The sequence below is a fragment of the Pieris napi genome, chromosome 18 (genome assembly GCF_905475465.1).
Source record: "Pieris napi chromosome 18, ilPieNapi1.2, whole genome shotgun sequence".
Taxonomy (NCBI): domain Eukaryota; kingdom Metazoa; phylum Arthropoda; class Insecta; order Lepidoptera; family Pieridae; genus Pieris; species Pieris napi.
In genome coordinates, this window is record NC_062251.1 from 2,563,635 (window position 1) to 2,584,593 (window position 20,959).

A 20,959-nucleotide genomic window follows, 5' to 3' on the forward strand; every position below is an offset into this window, starting at 1 on the left:
ATCTAACACTAAAGATCTAAGTAAAGCCGATAAAAGTAATGAGTCCGATTTCGATTCTGATGACAGCGTTAAATATCCGAACTATAGACATAGACCAGCGTCAAGATCATCAACGGATTCATCTTCCAGCTCCAGTAGTTCATCATCGTCAGCTTCAAGTGCACGTTCACATTCCTCCCACAGCGAAAATATTCCACCCGCATTACGGCCTGGCCTCGGGGATCGGCGGTGCGAACGGCGATGCGGGAGGCGAGGCGACCATTCGCGCGGGGCCGTTTGCAGGCCACGGACCAGTCACGTTTGCCGCCGCGACCAGTAAGGAAGTTCGACAGCGAAATGTCTTTATCGAAATCATCTCGATATTGCTTGGAAAGTAATAGCTTTTGGTTCAAGACCTAATATTTGGAGAAATTGTGGAGAATTCCACAAGAAGTATGAGAAATTCAGAATATATCCAGAATTATTTTTTTGAGTATACCAGAACTCATTCTGGTATACTCAATCATTATTTTTCGGTTCAATACTCATATTGAAACCTTCAATTATATTCTTATGAATATTCAACCAGAATTGGAGAAAAAAGTTAATGCAAATAGAATTTTAAGTGCCGCTGAAAAATAGTTTTTGAGATTAAGGTATATTAAATTAATGCTGTGGATGGCCAGACTTCCAAATAGCTGGTCTAGCCAGTATTTCAGTAACAAAAAACTCTGTATTCATTTTTCGCCGCGACCACGACTAAACTTATTTATTCCCTTCTCTATTCGCCGCGACTGCCGGTCGACTCCGTGGCTTGCACCGTACTGATTCATGCATTTGTTTCGCTCGCCCGTCGCGACGTCAATCGCCCGCGCGATTCGCTCGGTACATTTCGCAGGTCGCATCGCTGGTCGCCGTTGCGCGTGGCTTGTAATCAATTCACAATTCACACTCATAGCAATGTACATTAGTACATTGCTATGAGTTTATTTCAGTCGCTAGACGCATCGCGGTTCGCACCGCGCGAATATTCGCGTCGGCGAATGTCCCGTGGCCAGGCTGTTACACTCCTCTAACAGCGAAATCATTCCACCTACATTACACTTCTCTGGCAACGAAAACATTCCACTTGCAAACTCTCCGCTTGAAAACTTAGATTCTAACAAAAAACTCACACGAAAACGACAACGAAATGTTAGCAGCTGGAAGTCAGAAGTCGCGAAACGTTTAAGAAACACAGGTCACAGCTACACATCAAAAAAACTAAAGAAAGTCATTCCAGCCAGAAAAGTAGAGCCACCATGTGGTGAGAAGTGTCGCGTAAAATGTTCTGCTAATGTATCAGAAGAAGAAAGAAAAAATATATTTGATGAATATTACAATTTGGGCAACGTAACGATGCAGAGACAATACATCATTAACAGCACTACTATGATTAATCCGAAATATAAATACACGAATGCGGCAAATCCTAGGCAAAAGAACAATGCATTTTATTTTTCGGTTCAAAATAGTAAAGTACGTGTTTGTAAAACATTTTTTAAATCCACACTTGCCTTAAATGACCGCGTGATAAGGACCGCGTTTGAAAAGCGAATACCCTCTTTGAATAATGTTGTAGCTGTAGATGGCAGAGGGAAGCATGCACATCATGCAAAAATACCGGATATTATTAAATTCGAAATAAGAGAGCACATACAATCTATTCCGACTATGGATAGTCATTACTGTTGCAGTAGTACTAATCAGCTTTATATTGATGGCAGTAAAACATTGACTGATCTACACAAAGATTACGTTAAGTTATGTCAGACTGAACATAAGCCTTATGGTAATTATGTTATGTATGTACTAGCAAAACGAACAATTAGTAAGTAAACTAACCTAATCTAATCTAAGATCTTGTTTTATAAGCTGTAAGAAATAAAAGGCTTTTTATTATTATATTTATTATCTCCATAACCATGGGGTTCCGCATGTTGGGGATGGTACAGGGGGGTAGCAGTAGAGTAGTATATATATTCATTGCTAAGAACTGCAGTTCTGCATGAGGTAAGTTGTGAACTTTACTCACCATTGTATTTAATTTAACTAAAATTTGTTATAATTTATATAGTTATAAATAAGAAGTATGTAGGCCTACATAAACCTAAAAACGTTACGATAGTAAATGAGGACTGTGACTTGATTTATTGTTGTAATTACAGATTAGACCTGTATTCATTCCTGCGCTTACATTGCCCGAGAATCTGCAGCCAGGCCCTTCACACATACCTCAAGAACCTCAAGCAGGGCCATCAAAAAGAATCCCTTTGAGGGAGATTGGAAATTTCCAATCAACAACGGATGTTCTTGAATCTGAGAAAAATACCTCCAGAACCTCAAGCAGGGCCATCAAAAAGAATCCCTTTGAGGGAGATTGGAAATTTCCAATCAACAACGGATGTTCTTGAATCTGAGAAAAATACCTCAGGAACCTCAAGCAGGGCCCATCAAAAAGAATCCCTTTAAGGGAGATTGGAAATTTCCAATCAACAACGGATGTTCTTGAATCTGAGAAAAATACCTCAAGAACCTCAAGCAGGGCCATCAAAAAGAATCCCTTTGAGGGAGATTGGAAATTTCCAATCAACAACGGATGTTCTTGAATCTGAGAAAATTTACAAAGAAAGCAAGACTTATAAAAAATATATGCACAGTGTTTGCCAACTGCGGAATCGAATAAAGAACATGAAACTCAAACTGCAATTAAATGCCCTCACAGAAAGCAACTCCTTATGAAAACTTTCAGAGAAAATCTCACCAACATTCGCTCTTTTGCTCCAAGGGCAATTAAGAAATTATAATAAAAAAATCACTGGAAGGAGATGGACAAAGGAGGGAAAAATTGTAGCCTTGAGGCTATTTAAAAGGTCACCAACTTGTTACCGCTTGTTGAGGAGATTATTTTATTTACCATCTCCAGGCACCCTAAAGGCTTTGCTGAACAGAGTGCCTTTTGCTGTAGGTATTACCCAGCCAGTACTGGAAGTACTCCAACAATTTTAAAAAACACAGCAGCGATCGGACAATAATTATATTCTTATGTTCGATGAAATATCATTAAAGAAACATTTTGATTATAACCCAAAGGAAGATGTCATTGATGGATACCAAGATCATGGGGCACAAGGAAGATCCCCCAATGTGGCATCCTATGCCCTAGTTTTTATGGTTGCTGGCATAAGGAAAACTGTAAAACAACCGATCGCACATTTCTTCTCAAGTGGCTTTTCAACAGCGGACAGGCTTGCAGTGCTTTTGAAAGAGGTATTAACTTAAAAAAAATAAAAAATTGTTACTATTCACCTTTAGAATGCCTTAAACTAATATGAAACAATATCTTTTGTTTCAGATCTTACAGCAATGTTTTGCATCAGGCATTAATATATATGCCACTGTCTGTGACATGGATGGTGTAAATAGACGAGCACTGTCAATCTTGGGTGCAACTGTGGAGCGCCCATACATAACAGTGCATAACAAAGAGATAGTGACATTATTTGACACACCACATCTTGTCAAATGCTTTAGAAATCTTTTTTTTAAATATAACATTGAGTGCACTACTAACATTTCATCTGAAGACAAGAAAGGAAAAGGTATGTTCATGTGACTGTTTAAACAAAAATATGATAAATTTTGTAACACTTAGGGCATATTGCACGACCTGCTATAAGCATTTAATTTTAAGATAATTCAAATTTTTCTATTAAAAATTAAAAGGCTCTTAAGCTGGTGGTGCACCTAACACTTCCCTCTAGCATCCCGTTTAGTTTTACAATATTTTATTTATGCTTATCATCTAAGTACTTGCCTCAATTAAAAACTACTTTTTGTTAATTTACAGATGTAGCCAAATGGTCACACATAAAAGATTTCTTTGAAATCGACAACAAAAACCCAAATTTTGTGTTCGCTCCTGCTTTGACAAAGGATCACCTAAACCCAAATGCAATACAAAAAATGCGCGTTTTGCACAAGGCCATTCATAGGCCATTTCATTTGTAAGAAAACTCAAATGAATGAGTTTTCCCATAGTATTCCCATTTGCATCCGAAATTAATAAATTTCTGGGGAACCTGGACCTGCCGGCAATTCAAATTTTTGCCGCCAGATATTCAAATATTGCCGCCACATGTAGTTTTGGGTGGGTTGATAATAGGTGGCGATACATTCGCGTATCTTAGAATCTGTTCCTAGTCGTCGTTCTTCCTTAAGGTAATTGTGTTCTGTGGGCAGTGCGATCACAACTTTCAAACGCGAAACCCGTGCGCGATTTACGAATTCTCCCTTTGTGACTTATAATTAATCTATTTCTCTTATTGTGCTACAACTCATATCATTTATTAACTTTGTTTCTTCTGTGTACGTTGTAATAATTATATATACTTTAGACGTGAAGAAGTTTTCTTTGTCTTCCAACTGCGGGCACTGCCTAGCCTAGAAACTTATTATATGGTGCTCGCCTCTCGCGCCCCTATAGCTGTGGCTTAGCCACAATACATTTAATAAAACTCACAAACTTTACTATACTTTACATACTAAATACACAAATATTAAACATGCACAATCAAGCAAAGCAAACTTATCATTTTGCTTATGTTATGTGTTATCTATATAGCCGCATCGTCGAGTCTCCGAACATTATCGGATCGTCCTCGTGTCGTGTCGCACCCATAGATTTATATCGTTAGATAGGCCCTTACCGCAGTGAGACCGCGCCGATTGTTCCACAGTCGAAGTGAGTGAGCTCACTAACCTGGGATCAGTGCACCCCTATACACAGTGTTAGCCGGACGTGTTGTAAAGGACGTTTGCGAGCAGTTTAGTGTCACAAAATGCCATCGTGTGCCTTTCTAAAGTGCAACAACATTTCACTCGTATGTATTGCGATTTGATTTAAAAACTTTTACTTTTCCTTCCGCACTGTCTAAAATAACAAATTTAAATGGCGAGTGCACGAAAGAGAAAGTAGTGTTTGCAACTAATGTAGGAGAAAAAGAGGTGACACTATTTTCTCAGTACACTTGTTGTGTATAGATTGCACACGTTTTAGACAGTTCGGTAGCGTCAGCAGATTCATTATTAGTAAAAAGTTAGTCTTGCAAGCAAAATGCAAAATGGGATTTCTTGGGTTTTTAATAGACATTCAGAAGAGGTGAGACGGGCCCCCACTGGCCCATGAATATAAAATAGAAATATGTGTATTTTTATGTATGGATATATATGTATATTAGGAAATCTCTTAATGTATGTATGTATGTATATGTCTCTACAAAATATATGTACAAAATAAGGTCCCGAACCACAAGAGTCGGGGATAGTGGGAAATTTAAATTAAAAAAAAAATTGACATTCAGAGTTTGAAATACTTGTACCGAGAATTGGTTCAACAGAATAAAGTGATGAATTACATGTAAACATACAGGTTCAGTCAAGACCACTTAGAACTTTTTTTCGGACTAATAAGGCAACATGGCGGGCGCAATAATAACCCTACCGAACAATTCCGTGGCATATAGAAAAAAAGCACTCTGCCATCTAGAACTACGGAGCAGTTTCACGGGGAATTGTTTGCCAATTGATATCTTTTCAATTTTGGGTTGTTCATAAAAAAATAAATATGAGCACGTCAGGATTGTGCAATACTGAATCTGACCCAACGACGAAGTCGTCACAATCTGCTGAAGATGAACAATGTGAAATAAATAGTGACATTCTCTCAAGTGTTTTAGATGAAGAAAATGGTATAAGCGATTTGTCAAAGCAAATTGACGGATACATTTCAGGGTGGGTTGTTAAAAACATTGTGAAAAAAATTAAATGTCATACATGTTGCAATGCGTTAATATTTGATCGACGATTAACCTATCACAGATTAATTAATTTGAGAAACTTAGGTGATTTGCTTTTTCCCACACAGGATGTATATGATATATGTATCAAAACTGAATCACTTTTGAAACTTCACAAAAAACTAAATGGCAATCATTATATACGTAATGAAAATGAGTATAAAGTTTTTCAAACTAAAGTATTGAATCGAATGTTTTTAATAATTTAAATGACCATTCTCTGGAGCAACCGGCAACTTGGAACCATAAAGTTCAATTGATAAAATCTGTTATCAAATACTATGCTGATGTACGCCTTCATTATCTTCATAAAAATGTTAATAAAATAACAAAAAGGCAAAAGTATAATAAATTGATTTTGTTTCAAGGAGAATAAATAGCCATTATTAGTAAATTATAATGTTTTTTACTTCATCACGCCTCTACATTGAAATATACAGTCTACCTACTATGTAATCTGATTAATGTGTTTGCGGACCGTACCTTCTACACAAATTGCACTGTTTTTGACGCACACATTCAAACGTTTTCGATTCCAACCTGAAAAAAGTATTTTCAGGGCATCTAAGGGCAAACTTTTTTCAGAAAAGTGTGTGCAATACAATTGCCCACGAAATGGTAATAACAACAGATAATTACAATGGCAGAAACACAATTTTTAACTACTCGTTAGTGTGCGTGTGTCGGCATTTTGTTGACGCACACATTCAAAAACAATGCCACAGTTTTTGGTGTCGGGGCCTATCTAACGATATAAATCTATGGTCGCACCGAGTAAGCGCGCACGAAGTCCCGCTACTTGCAGAACAAAGGAAGCCTAGAACGATCGCCGGCGCAGTGACGCGCGCGCCCGCTGTCCTTAGGGCCGAAACACATAAGCGCGTTGCGGCGCCGCGCCGCTGAAATCGGCAGTGCGCTATAGCGGTGCGGCGCCGCAACGCACGACGTAAATTCCAGCGTTATGACGTCATACTTGTTGACAAGGATGCAGTTTGTTTCTAACACTCTTGCAAACAACACGTGTCAACCGAGAAGCAGTTTTAAAATTAAAATGTCTGACGTTGACGTCGATCTGTTTATATCTTCGGTTCAGGAACACCGTTGTTTGTGGGATACTAGTGACGAAACCTATAAAGACAAATTTATAAAACAAGAAGCATGGAAAAGCATTTGTGAGATCGTTTATGTTGATTACAAGGAAAAAAACTCAACCGAAAAATCAAAACTGGGTAAGTAGTAACATATAGTCTTAGGCAATGATATTTTAAACTAAAGATAAGTTATGTTCATAGTAATTTACGTTTTAAATCTGTTCCTGTGTTTAAATCATTACCTCCCAGCAATCCAAAACTGCACACATTTGCAAGTTTTACTGATAAGCAAACCAAAAGATATGAAATAAAACGCAATTGAAAGAGATAGCTATAATTTTAATGGTTGCACTTCAAACGTTTCTTGTGCATAGAGTAACATTTATAGTCGTAGAGTGGACACTTGATTCAAAACTATTCAAAAGTACATAGATAAGAAATAAAACATCTTACAAAAGTAAATCACATTTAATATCATTGGTCTTAGGTTTACGCGATCACTATTCACAATAAAACTACAATTTTTACTGTAGTAAAAACGTAAAAATCTGATCCGCGGTTTAAATTGTAGTTTAATGTAAGTAGCATGTATTTTTTTTTTTAATCATATGAAATACACCATTTATTTTAATGCCCTATGCAAAAGATTTTCTCTAAGTTAAAATTATATTTTTTTCTCGCGCTCTTATTCAAAAAGGTAAACAAATACTATAAATAAAACCAAATTGCCATTTAAATTGTTTATTCGCAGTTCACAACATGTTAAATAGTTTGAATCAAATGTATTAAGGTATTATTTGTATTTTGAACTGAGTAGGTATACGAACATTCATATTTTGTTTAATTGCCAACTTAGGGCGCCAACATCACTGGAAAAGTAATTACAAAAATCATTCCGTATTAGATGTGGGCTTAAATTATTTTCATTTGCTGTGGGCAAATGCAACATTTGCAGATCAGAATCATCAAAGATAATGTCATCGGTCGCTTGTACTCCATTTCGATTCAAAACAAAGTTGTGCATTACACAACATGCCTTGATAATGTCTGTCGCAAATTCGTATTGCACATTCATAGATCGATGAAATATGCGCCATTTATTGGCTAGGATGCCAAAAGCGCACTCGACATATCTTCGGGCACGACTCAGTCGATAATTGTAAACTCTTTGTTGTACCGACAAATGTTTTCCTGAGTAAGGGCGCATGACGTTATTCGAAATTGAGAATGCTTCATCTCCTACAAAAACAAATGGAGTTTCATTTTGAGAACCTGGTAAAGGCTTTGGTACAGGAATAGGTAATTTGCGTGTCATAATCAAATCATAAAGTTTAGAGTTCTGGAAAACGGTGGAGTCACTTTCCTTGCCATACGCTCCTATATCGACAAAAATGAATCTATATCTAGAATCTACAAGAGCTAATAAAACTATTGAATTATAGCCCTTATAATTGTAAAACAGTGATCCACTGTGCGCAGGACATGTAATACGGACATGTTTACCATCAAGAGCTCCTATGCAGTTAGGAAAATTTGCTTTCTTGTCAAACTCAATAGCGACATCTTCTAGAACCTGTTTTGTTATAGGAGGTATATTTTGACTTGATAGATGTTTCCATATGGCGCGACAAACTGTCCTTACAATTTTTGCTATTGTACTTGCTCCTCGGAAGTAATTCGTATGCATGGTTTTAAAGTCACTGCCGGTTGCTAGAAATCTAAAATGAAATAATAATTAGTAGGCAAATAATAAAATAATACAAATGTAGGTATAATCAAACTCAGGTAATCAAACTGGTTGTTCTAGGCAAAGTCAATCAGTTTTTAACTTGCCTAAGTCAAGAAAAAGCAGAAAATTATTCTTTTTCGGCGGCCAGCCATTTATATGAAATTGGATGGACCGAAAGTACTTATGAAAGTTATTTTTCACTTGTGAAGTTTTTTGTTGCAGGTAATGATTTAGTCAAGAAGTGGAAGGCCATAAAAGATAATTTTGCTAAATATCAAAAAAAACTAAAAGATGCCAATCGATCAGGAGCTGGAGCTGCAAAAATTAAAGAATATCACTTGAATAAACAATTACAGTTTTTGAAAAAGGTTTCACAAAATGCAACTGATTCCAGTTTATGCGTAGCGGAAGGAGATATTGAGAATGAAATAACGGCATTGCCTCGTTATAAAAGTCAACCACGAAAACGAAAGGCAGATGATAAGGATGATATTGAAGAAGATTTATTGGCAATATTAAAAACACCGGAGAATAGACATTTGCATTTTTTCAAGGGGATTTTACCATCTCTACAATCGTTAAATGAGAATCAAACATTGATATTTCAAAGTCGGGTGCTTCAAATATTAACCGACATTCTTCAACCTTCAATTCATCAAAATACACATCACGGCTATAATCAAGAATATCAGCATCAGGGTTACAATCAAGGATATTCAACTATGAGATACGATAATACGGTTCAGAGTGGCTACCACACTTCTACTCCTGGAAGTTCGATTACTGAACAGAGGACTACCTCATCATCAAACCAACAACGTCCAATAAATTCACCATTTTTACTGGACGAAACGTCAGCTACTTCCTATGTTTCACAAGATGAGGAGTTTGATTTTTCTTAAATTGATCATTACATTTTTTAAGGCCTATTAAAGTAAGAAAATTGTATAATGCAAAAAGCTTAATTTGATTCTGTCTTGTTTCATTTGAACCTGGCTTTGTACCACTAGGTACCCCCAAACCATGAACACTAGTGATGCAAAATTTTTATCGACACCCCGCTAGTACCACAGGTGTATAAAGCCAGGGGTACAAATAAAACTAAACATTTGATTCCGAGTGCCATAAACATCAATAAAAAAAAATAAGAAACCTATTTGTTTTACCTTAAAGTTAAGCCCAGCATTTCCAAAGCAGTAACTGGTTTTCTTCCTTTATTTTTTTTCTTCTGTATATATTTTGATAACTCGCTTAATAGCTCTTCAAATGATGATATACTCATTCTAAAGTAGGCAACAAATTTTTTTTCGTCTATCTTTAATGCTTCGTATTTTTTAGAAAAGAACTCGCCATTTGGATTCATACCCTTACTTAATGGATGTATCCAGTATCTTCTTTGCCGTATTTTTAAGATAGAATAATGTCTTCTTAATAACAAATAAGCAATAAGTTTATTACGATCCATCGCAGAGAGACGTCTATCCACACTCAAAAATCACGAGAAAATGGTTGCCCTACCATAATGCCCTGTTTCGCGACGCCGCAACGCGGCAACGCAACTGCCGATTTTGCCTTTGCCGCGCCGCAAAAATAAGCAGTTTGCGTTATGTGTTTCGGCCCTTAGTCCGTCTCGCACTCTCACGGCAGATGCACGCTTGTTTACTGCGCTATATTAACCTTTTCGCTTACGCTTTTATATATCTTTTCTGATATATCTATTTACTTGTGTTTAATGTTAATCATATTAGTGTGATTTGGAGAACAAACTGTTGATTGAAGTGTCAGGGCTGTTTAATTGTGTTTTTCTGAAGACACAAACACACCTACATCTCCTACATACATACGTCTCCAACGGTAAGGAAGAGAGTCGCCATCGACGCGGTCCAGGTCGGCCGGCTTGCCGCCGCTCCATACACCGTCACAGGAGCCGTCAAGATAAGAACGTTGGTTTGGTTATGTACCTACCTCGACCTACATCAATCAATTATGTGGGTAACCGATGGGGTTATAACTTTACTAAATATACCCTCGAACGAAGGTGTACATAACCAAGAGAGTAGCGAACACAAGGCCGCCGCCGGGATCGGAGCCACAACAACCACTTGTCGCTGAATTAGACGACGAACTGCTGCAGGTATTGGGAGAAGATCCATCAAGGTCTAATACTCCAGGTAAAGACATACGGTCTGATCTTGCAGTACGCCTACAACACATAGCTACATCTGGGTTGTCTAAAGAAACAAGAAAATAACTTTTATATAAGTACCTACTGCCAGGGAATTGTACCCTAATCAATGCACCTGATTTGAACGCGGAGGTAAAGGCCGCGATCTCAGACACGGTTTATAAAAGAGACCAAGGTATCAAAACTAGACAGAAATTAACTGATGCAGCTACTTCATGTGTAGCTGAGGCACTCACCATGCTCTTGTCAGCGGAAACAAGAAACATGACCCTTATAAAATTACTTATGGATGCGAACAAGTTGTTATGTGACACCCAATACCAAGACTCAGTCACACGACGAAAATTTATTCTATATAACCTTAAAAAGATCTAAAAGAACAACTTCAAGCAACGGTGGACAAGTACCTATTCAGTCAGGGATTAGCTGACACTTTGAAAGCAGCGAAAACCATATCTCAGTCTGGTGCAGACATTTCAAGGTGGCAATTTACAAAATGAATATCTGTTTCACGTAATTACTAGTCGATTATCCGGGGAAGCCGCAAGTCTAGTTGGGGAACGGGAACAAATAGATACTTGGGATAACCTTAAGTTATTATTAAGCCAACACTTTGGCGATCCAAGGTCAGAAGATTGTCTGGCTATGGAATTAGATCCCCTAAAAAAGGATAGCAACGAAAGTCATTTAGATTTATGTCACCATGTCCAACATTTAAGGAGCATTTTATTCTACAAAATAAATGAAAATATTAACAACTCCGAAATAAGACAGGCCAAACATGCAATAAATAATAATTCAGCAATAATCGTTATTTAATCTACCAGCGTATCTTGTAAGATTAGTGAGATTACGTAATGTTACCACCCTGGAAGATGCTTTAAAAACCGTGTTGGAAGAACAAAATTTTCAAACGGTTTACGATAGTAAGAACCCAAGGTCCAATCAAAATTTTAGACCTAATTTTAATAATTTTAATTCGTTCCAAAACAGGAATTCTCATCCGAGACAAGTCAATAATTTTAATTCTCCAACCCATAACGTCCAAATGAACTAGACTACATCCAATTATCAAAATAATTCAAATAATAACTGTTTACAATTTAGAAGTGATAGAGCATTAAATAATCGAAATAATTATAACGCGGTATTTGGAACAGTCGTCGACACAGCAGCGTCGGCATTTCACGAACAATGCATTGCAATACCAAGAATCGCCCATGCCATCGACCTCCATTACCGATATTACGATGAGAACAGCCAGTTCAAGACGCGTTAATTACACTGATACCGATAATATTCAACAATCTTGTTCATATAACTGGTAATCGAACCCGACCAGTTCGAACCATGAACAGATAGGAAATTTTATGATAGCCTCAACAATACCGATTAAATATAAAAAGGGACAACAAAATACAAATGCGGACGCTTTGTCTAGAATAAGAATTAATGCTCTTGACGATGACATCGACTCGACTTTGGTCGACGATAATGACGAAAAACTTCAACAAGTAATACAAGAACTTAATGACGACTTTGTGACAGTTAGGAACAAAAACCCTAGGCTTTAGCTCGATATGTCACTGTCTGATTTAGAAAATGAAAATCGAATGGATATCTCTGACACAGAAAGTGAACCAATAGAACCGATAGAACTGGTAGAAATTTCAGACAACGGTGCTACCGCTAATTCAGTGTCAAATAGGGAACATGAGGGAATACCTATTGTAAACGAAGCTATAGACTGTAAACCACGACAAATATTAGTGTTCACTTGGTTCATTGACAAAATTTCAGTTAAAGATATCTCAAATAGAAAACAACGCATATTAGAAGTACATATGCCGCTGAATAAAGTCTAGTGAAGGATTTCTTTAAGGAATATGTAGATTTCAAACATAGATAATATATTGTTAGCGGACTAACGCTATCTTGTAGCAGAAACCTATATAAAGCGTGGCAACACCGGCGTTGACTCTGGCTTTTTAGTGGCGACGAATTTCCGCCACGACAAAGCAAAATACTGTTTTGTTTAAGCTTACCGAGATATAATGGGTGACTCTACCACTAAGGACTCGATCCCGAAGGGAAAGAGAAGCCGCGAGACAAAAAGATCTGGAAACTTCAGAGCTAAGAAGGGGGAAGAATTTCATTCTAGCCGAGATATCTACATCCGTGAACAATTGTTCTTAGGGTGTTCCAACGCTACTGGCGCTCTCCCATCGATCGGCGAGGTTGTCGCTCGCGAAGCTATACCACTCCCGATATCCACCAGGGGAATTGGAACTGGCTCAATCTACTTGGCCAAAACTGCTTCGAAGTTAACTCCAGCCGTTGACGTTGATGTTAGGTCCATTTATCGTGCTGGTTTGGGACTCGCTGAAGCTAGGATGTCCCGCCAACAGGGCCTATTTACGAAAACGAATCCTTTGTCTGGCTACTCAAAGGACTTAGATGTCTCTAATCCCTTGATCCATACGGTTAGACACATACCTATTGTACCTGAGCCATTCTTTAGGGTGATTAACTGCATCGGCGTCCTTCGCCATCAAAATGAAGTCTATCTGCCGGTTCTACCGAAAGAGAAAACTGTCCGAGGACGCTATGCGCCTAACAGTACCACGATGGTTCTATCAAACTTGCGCAAGTCTGTTGAAGCATTATCAGACCCTCATACACCTAGGGCTGTAAGGGATGACTTTTATCGTAACTCGCCTATTCCTGGAGCGATTTGGAACGGCCGCTTGCTGGCCAATCCCGACGATATCATTCCAGCTAACTACGACAATGCTGCGTTTAAGAGGGATCTGGATCACCTCAATGATCTGGCCATCTACTTGGAACGTAATTTACCCAAAATGGCTGGGGGACCGGTCGACCTAATGTCACCAGGCAACCAAGCGCAATTACTCTCAAATGACGTGGAAAATCTACGCGTCCCAGACCTCATGGAAGGAGAGAGTATTATGCAATACGTAAGACGGGCAGAGATTGAAGGCAACATAACATCATTTTGGAGCCAGCAGGAGGTTGATGGTCCCTACCGGCTCCTGAGCGCTCTCTGCCTGCTCGGCGAGACTCCATCTTATCTCGCTGACTGTTTTCCGTTATACTTACGGAGAATGGACGAAGCTAGCCAGCACAGATACAAACTAGACACTGCTGGCGCTGCTAAGTGTGTATACAGCATTCACTAGCCTGTTGACCACCCCCGCGTGTTTCAGAAGGAAAACTGAAAACCCGTCCGGTTAAAATAGACGTAAAACTACATAAAACAAAACTTTAAAATCATAAAACACACCACCGGTGATCCTCCGGCTGTCGAACGTGTCACCCGTTGAGCGCATTCGGATCCGTGTATTTTTATTTTAACTATCACTACTTTTATATATAAAAGTTTGTTATAGTTGCCAGGAGGTGCTGTCACAATCAACTGAGTCCACTCTCGGAGACGTACACTCGCCGCCTATCCCTAAGCCTTCGGGATTCGGGAGAAGCGGTGGAGTGCGCTATGAACCGATAGTTTCGGGTCGTGCGTGACAGCCTCCTAGCTTCATTTTATTTTATTTTTGTGTTATTAAAATGAAGCGCATTCCCCAGGCCGGTCAGGAGGAGAAGCAGCCGCCCCGCCCGCAGCGCCCACGCTCCCGTTCAGGTCGAGCGAGGCCCCCTGCGGGTGCCGAGGCCGCCGCCAACCCCGGACCGCCACCCATGGTGCGCGAAACAGCGCCGAGCTCGGCCACGGCCAAGCACCAGGCTGCGCCAAGCTGCTCCAGCTTTGCGGAGCCAGCTCCGCTTCAGCCGAGTCGAGACCAAAACACGCCTCATCAGAGGCGAAGCCTACTTCCGATTCAAAAATTAATACCAAAGAAATCGCCTTCATCAAACAAAACTGCATTTCAGGCCGGTGAGTCACCCGCTAAACATCACGCCACCGATGACGTCAGCCACCCGCCCGCCGCACTCCCCGCGTCGGAGACATCGCGGCCCGGCACCGAGTTGCAAGCCGCGCGTGTGACGTCAGCAGGCCACGCCCCCTCCGCGTCAGAGACATCGCGCCATGGCACCGAGTCGCGCGCTGTGTGCGTGACGTCAGCCGATGCCGCCATCTTATCAATGAACATTGAGCGAGCCAATACCGTGCGAGATTCGGCCGCCGCGCCTCCATTTCCGCATCGCGCGTCATATGTGACGTCATCGGAATGCGACGTCGCCATTCATCCGTCCGCCCCGCCTCCTTTCATTCATGACGCGCCCGTAGTTTCGATGAATGAGGCCTCATTAGCCGGTCGCGCGATAAATATTACGTCATCGGAATGCACACCTGTTGACCTAGTGACTTCATTACCCAGTGCCAGTGCAAGTTCGACGCGTTTTAATATTGACAATGAAAATGCGAGAGCTGTGCTTACAGGCCCGAAGCCTTACGTACGAGAGTGTAACAGTGTTGATGAACTCCTGAACATGTTGGACAGCGACCCGGGTCCTAGTGCCGCGTCTTCGCCGCGGACGGCATTCGAGTCCGACTTGATCTTTTTGGCTCAGTCGGCCGCATGTTCGTTCGCGTCGCGGGGGATGCTGCGCGCTATGGCCCGTTACGCCAAGTCACGCGAAGAGGCGCTGCGTAACAGCGGAGTTTTGGAGTCTCCACTGACGGACGCCGAGCAGCGGGAGTTGGCGCAGGTACGAGACGAGTGTCGTCTGCCGGCGCGCACCCCTGCCACCCCTGTGCGCCGCCCTTTTTCAGCCGTGGACCCCGGCTCGGAAGGTGAGTCCGCGGCAAAGCGCCCATGCGCTGCCATTAATACCAAAAGTGCGTCAGGCTTCCCTGGCGACCCTCGGCTGGCGCCAGGTCGCCGCCTCGATATGGGAGGGCCGTCGGCACAGCCACCTGGCGCCGCCCCTCCGCCCGCCGCACCAACTGACACTACCATCATTGACGCCTCACTCCCGGGACCCGCTGCCGCTCCCGTCGCCTCCGCTGACGACGGCGCCGCTTCAGCACCGGTCGCACCCACTTACTCAAGGATGGTGACTGCGCCGACGGTCCAGGCGCAGCCCCCTAGAGCTCCCGCGGCCCCCAAGAGATCCGACTATCCGCCGATAGTCATTGAGTGCCTCCCCAATTATGTACATCATTTGGGGAGGATCAGTCAGCTGTTGGGGCGGTCGGCTAATGCCAGGGCATACGGGAAGGGGTACCGTATTACCCCCGAATCCGGCGATGAGTACCGGGTGGTACAACGCTACCTTTCGGACCTGGAGAAGGAGGACCGCCGGGTCTCCTGGTTCTCTTATTCATTGCCCGCAGAGCAGGATCTTAAGGTGGCGATTCGGGGTATCCCAGTCACCACCGACCCCGAGGAGCTGGCCCAGGCGCTGCGCGACCGCGGGTATGAGCCCGAATATATACGCCCAATTCGGGCTAGGAAGGGCCGTCCCGGCTGCATTTTCCTAGCGGTCTTGCGGCGCACCCCGGACATCACCCCTGCCATATATAGCATAACCGAGCTGCTATATATGACGGGGGTCACCATCGAAGCCTGGCGCGGGAAACAGGGGCCCGCGCAATGCCATCGATGCCAATCGTTTAGGCACTCGTCGGTCAATTGCCATAGGCGTATGGCGTGCGTTCGCTGCGCGGGGGAGCATCGCGCGGCTGACTGCACCAGACCGAGGGAGGTGCCGGCGACCTGCGCCAACTGCGGGGGGCCTCACCCCGCATGCCATTCAACTTGCCCGGTGCGCAAGGAGGAGGAGCGGAACCGACGCGCGGGCACGTTCGCCCGAACGGCGCCGCCTCGCCAACGCCGCAACGAGCCTAGCCGAGACCAACATCCGCCCATGGGCGCGCCGCCTTCGGTCGCCCCTCCGACGTCTGCCGCCGCTCCCACGCTCGACGATGAGGGCTTCGTCACGGTGCGACGCCGCACGAGACGAGGCGGCCGCAATCGGGGCCCCGCCGCGCCGTCGCTTGCCGCGCAGGAGGCGAGCCGCGCTGCCGCACTTCATGCGGTTTCTGCGAGCGTTGCCAACCGCGCCGCTGCCGCAGCCGCAGCCCCAGCGCCAGCACCAGCGCCAGCACCAGCACCAGCACCAGCTCCGCGCGCGCGCACCAGGTCCCGCGCGCGCCGACCCCAATTGGAGGAGGCACTGGCGGCCATCGCCAACATACTTCAGGCCGTGCAAGCCGAAGACGATCCAGCCCCGCTCTTTAGGAGAGCGGCATCGGCCACACCGACTGCTGCCCGACGTGGCGGTCACCGAGTGCTCTGCCCTGGGTGTGGAACTGCAGCTTGCGGGTCGCCACAGGGAGGTGATCGGACAGGAACTCGTCGACGATCACGTCCTGGGTCATCTGGCACGTCACTCCCTGGTGGACAACGATGTCCAGCGTATCGGCTCGGTGGTGAGTAATGTCCGGCCACAACGACCGCCGTTGAGCGGGGCGCGGAAATGATACCCCCCGCAAGCCCATGGGCGTAACGGGGTACCTAGCGCCACCCTAGGGTGATTGCGCGGTAGAAAGCTCGATCGTTGACTCAATTTATTTCGAGACTTCGTGCGGAACGGACTTGTTATTAACCTAACCTCGGTAGATTTTAAAAGTGTAAAGTACCTACACGTTACAATTATATAGCAATTAACATAATTATTATTTCGCTCATATTCTATTGTATTACGCGAGTGATTAATATAGAGTAAATTAAAAATATTATATTATTTCGAACCCTCGATGACCCAGGAACCGTACACTAATTTATTATTATTTTTCATTTATTATTGTCGATGCTTTTAGTAAATTAGGACAAACTATTAGTATACCAAATCGGAGTACTCCTGAAGTAGTTAGAGCATAAGATACTTTAGCATGTATGGATTACCAAAAAAATAAATAGTGACTCTGGTGCGGAATTTAATAATGAATTAATAAAGGAACTTTTAAAGTTGTACAAAATAGAATTCCACATTGGAACTCCGAATAATCCTAGCTCGATGGCCATTGTGGAAAGATTTCATTCAACTATTATTGAAATATATCGTTTGGCTAAATACGATATAAGTGAACTTGACGCGTGTTCTGTAATGAAATAATAGAGGACACAATCTAGTGCAAAAGTTATTACAAGACCATAGGAAACGTCTATCAGTTCTTTACGAATATGTCGCGGACAAATTTTTCCTATATGTATAATTATGTGTATTATGGCAATGAAGTGTAAATAAATAAATAAATAAAATGTTTTATAAGCTTAAATTAACCGAAGAGTATAAATTGCTCAATCAACGTAGGAATGCCCGAATTAACAACATTCCTTATCATAATTTACCTGACTTGTACAACGAACACAGGAAAATTACTAGAAAAAAATATTTAGATTTACAGCAATTAAAAAACTCAATGCCAAGAGATTACCAAAACTATTATGACAACCTTGCTCATGAAGCTTAAAATTGTGTTCCTTTTAATCTTCTCTTTATCATTCTATGATTATTTTTAAGTATACTTTCTTTTAATTTTAATCAGCTAACTCCTAGACCACATACATACTTTTACTGAAAAGGAAAAACGGATAACTCCTAAAAACGCTGTAGTATTGTAATGAAACGGTATAAAGGATTTTATAGTATTGAGAATAACAGTTTACGATAATATCTACCAACGGTACTTTACATTTTTTCATAAGTTAGTGTTCGGAAAGTAACCGAACACTTTGTAAAATAGCATAAGTACATATAGTTAGATCGCCGCCTGCGCGCGACGCTTTTCTATAACATCAGTGTATCATCAACCATCACCGCGATCACTCATTAAATTAGTTTTTAAGAGCAAAGCAATCTTTTATTTAAATATCATTAAAGTGTTTTGGCAGCAGCCCGAACATTTTTGGTCCTTCGAGCCTCCGTACAGGCGGGACCTGGAACGCGAGTTTTCGTGAAAGTTTCGTGTGTACGAAGTGCTAGCACCATTACATTAAATCATCAAGTGCGGTGAGCTGACACACAGCACACATCACAGCATACATCAGTTCTGGTTCGGCAAGCTAGCAGGCTTGCTACCAGGGATAGCATCAGCATCAGCATTCGTGAGGTGGCCAGGCAGGCTAACCACACAACAGCATCATTACCTGTGGGCGAGCCAGGCAGGCTTGCTACGCAGCAGCATACAGCATCGACAGCACCACGCGGGTTCGAGCAACAGCACAACAGTAACAGCATATCAAGTGAGATCTTTCCATATTACTGTTTAATCCAGCATGGATCTCGATAATCCTCAGCCTAGTCAACAGCAAACATCGTCTAATGTCACAGATGAATTAGCGCAGCAAGTAGAACCCCCGAAATCCAACGGGAAACTTCGGGAGCTCCTTAGAAAGCAGATGTCGAACTTCAAAGCGTTCGAAAGAACCGTCAGCAACATAGATTTAAGTAGCATGTCCGAAAGATGGGAGTTTGAATACACCCTAAAATCAATACAGCAGCGCTGGTTAGCTATAGACTCTCTTCACTGGGAGGTCGACATGTACCAAGAAGGTGAGGATGAGGTATATCAAAGCGTATTTTCTAAGCATGAACGAACATACAACGAGTACATCAAATCAATCAACAGCAAATTATGGTCCGTTGCACATCGCGAGTATTCTACGCCCAAAATGGATATTCCAGTTTTTACGGGTAACTACCAGCACTGGACCTCATTCAAGGACCTTTTCCTAGAAACAATCGACCGCAACCCGTCCTTATCAAATGCACAAAAAATGCAGTTTTTTAAGAGCAAGGTAAAAGGTGAAGCTGAAAATTTAATTCGTCACCTACAAATCAGTTCCGAAAACTACACTACATGTTGGGAAATCCTAAATAATAGGTATAATAATCAAAGATTAATATTCACATCACACATGAATATTCTGTTCAGTCTCCCAACCATGCAGCAGCAGTCATTGATCCAGATCAAGAGGATGCATGACACAGCAGTAGAAGTACTTAATGCTATAAAGAACCTAGGTGTCAACATAAGCACCTGGGACCCCATCATAGTTCATATCTTATCACTAAAACTCGACACAGAGACCCATGCAGATTACATTGAATCAGTTAAAAATCCCCGGGAATTGCCTATTTTACGAGAGTTTATCGACTTCTTAGAATTGAAATTCACTACCCTAGAATCGTCTCGTAGAAAACAAGACTTTTCGACTCAAAAGACAAATCAAGGGACTCAACAAACTTATTATCATAATCGAAAACAGCATTTTGAACACCAACCATCAAACAAAATTTTCCCTCCGCGTCCCATCATGAAAGCGCTTCACGTATCTACGGGTATCATATGTCCATTATGTTCCCAGGCACACGGCATATTCCAATGCAATAATTTCTTGCAAATGCCGTGCGAATTGAAACTAAAAACCGTGCAAAAGTTACAACTCTGTGCAAACTGTTTGTATTCTCATAAAAATAATAAATGTTATTCAATAAAACGATGTCGTACGTGTAATGAAAATCATAACAGCCTGTTACATGACGCCTTTAGCAAGCAAAAACCAACCATATCAACCGCAAGTACTTCGAAGTCTCACGTTCAACCAAATAGCAACGCAGCAACTACGCCCCATGCAGCCGTGGGAAAGGCAACCGAAGTTCTCTTAGCGACCGCAGAAGTCAAAATCACGGCAATCGATGGTTCACAGCAAATAATGAGGGTCCTGATTGACCAAGGATCCCAGATATCATTAATTTCGGAAAAGGCTGCTCAATCATTAGGTTTACAACGGCAAAAATGCAACGGCTCTATCTATGGAGTCGGTCAAAAGCAAAATAATTGCAAAGGCATGCTCACTATCAAGTGCGCGTCTGTCAACGATGATTACTCATTCGAAACCGAAGTTTTAATTATAAACAACTTAATCAAAAGCTTGCCGAATCACAGCTTCGATAGACCGTTTCTACCGTATTTAGATAACATAAAATTAGCGGACCCTAATTATAATATGAGTAGACCAATCGATCTACTATTCGGAGCGGATGTCTACGCATCTATAATCTTAAGCGGGATAGTCAAGGGCGAACATCA

The 20,959-nt window shown here is 41.9% G+C and overlaps 4 protein-coding genes and 1 pseudogene across 5 annotated transcripts; 4 read left to right on the forward strand and 1 right to left on the reverse strand.

Annotated features, from left to right (window-relative positions):
• Positions 1-2,488: 2,488 nt before the first annotated feature.
• LOC125058853 lies at positions 2,489-5,543 on the forward strand. Its single transcript, XM_047662998.1, has 3 exons — positions 2,489-3,288; positions 3,374-3,453; positions 5,450-5,543. The coding sequence occupies exons 1-3, from the start codon at positions 3,064-3,066 to the stop codon at positions 5,541-5,543; spliced, it is 399 nt and encodes a 132-aa protein (XP_047518954.1). The 5' UTR covers positions 2,489-3,063.
• LOC125058459 lies at positions 3,407-4,252 on the forward strand. The gene is made up of 2 exons (XM_047662534.1): positions 3,407-3,620; positions 3,875-4,252. The coding sequence occupies exons 1-2, from the start codon at positions 3,428-3,430 to the stop codon at positions 4,027-4,029; spliced, it is 348 nt and encodes a 115-aa protein (XP_047518490.1). The 5' UTR covers positions 3,407-3,427; the 3' UTR covers positions 4,030-4,252.
• Positions 5,544-6,833: 1,290 nt separating the features above from the next.
• Positions 6,834-10,174, forward strand: LOC125058457. The gene is made up of 2 exons (XM_047662532.1): positions 6,834-7,105; positions 8,919-10,174. The coding sequence occupies exons 1-2, from the start codon at positions 6,838-6,840 to the stop codon at positions 9,596-9,598; spliced, it is 948 nt and encodes a 315-aa protein (XP_047518488.1). The 5' UTR covers positions 6,834-6,837; the 3' UTR covers positions 9,599-10,174.
• LOC125058452 (protein ALP1-like) lies at positions 7,693-10,161 on the reverse strand. 2 transcript variants are annotated; one of them, XM_047662528.1, is made up of 3 exons: positions 9,863-10,161; positions 8,471-8,685; positions 7,693-8,206 (listed from the first exon to the last, which is right to left on the reverse strand). In XM_047662528.1, the coding sequence occupies exons 1-3, from the start codon at positions 10,159-10,161 to the stop codon at positions 7,797-7,799; spliced, it is 924 nt and encodes a 307-aa protein (XP_047518484.1). In that variant the 3' UTR covers positions 7,693-7,796. The 2 variants fall into 2 exon arrangements, with proteins under 2 accessions (XP_047518484.1, XP_047518483.1); XM_047662527.1 differs by having other exon boundaries at positions 7,693-8,685.
• Positions 10,175-10,728: 554 nt separating the features above from the next.
• LOC125058854 lies at positions 10,729-11,597 on the forward strand (annotated as a pseudogene).
• Positions 11,598-20,959: the final 9,362 nt, after the last annotated feature.

What these genes read in the sequence shown, in the direction of transcription:
- LOC125058853 (XM_047662998.1), top strand. Translation starts at nt 3,064, where the DNA reads ATGTTCGATGAAATATCATTAAAGAAACATTTTGATTATAACCCAAAG. An exon ending in TTGCAGTGCTTTTGAAAGAG is followed by an intron (nt 3,289 to 3,373) that starts GTATTAACTTAA and finishes CTTTTGTTTCAG; the next exon opens with ATCTTACAGCAATGTTTTGC. An exon ending in GGTGTAAATAGACGAGCACT is followed by an intron (nt 3,454 to 5,449) that starts GTCAATCTTGGG and finishes GTAAACATACAG; the next exon opens with GTTCAGTCAAGACCACTTAG.
- LOC125058457 (XM_047662532.1), top strand. Translation starts at nt 6,838, where the DNA reads ATGACGTCATACTTGTTGACAAGGATGCAGTTTGTTTCTAACACTCTT. An exon ending in AACCGAAAAATCAAAACTGG is followed by an intron (nt 7,106 to 8,918) that starts GTAAGTAGTAAC and finishes TTTTTGTTGCAG; the next exon opens with GTAATGATTTAGTCAAGAAG.
- LOC125058459 (XM_047662534.1), top strand. Translation starts at nt 3,428, where the DNA reads ATGGATGGTGTAAATAGACGAGCACTGTCAATCTTGGGTGCAACTGTG. An exon ending in TGAAGACAAGAAAGGAAAAG is followed by an intron (nt 3,621 to 3,874) that starts GTATGTTCATGT and finishes TTACAGATGTAG; the next exon opens with CCAAATGGTCACACATAAAA.
- LOC125058452 (XM_047662527.1), bottom strand. Translation starts at nt 10,161, where the DNA reads ATGGATCGTAATAAACTTATTGCTTATTTGTTATTAAGAAGACATTAT. An exon ending in ATGCTGGGCTTAACTTTAAG is followed by an intron (nt 8,686 to 9,862) that starts GTAAAACAAATA and finishes ATTTCATTTTAG; the next exon opens with ATTTCTAGCAACCGGCAGTG.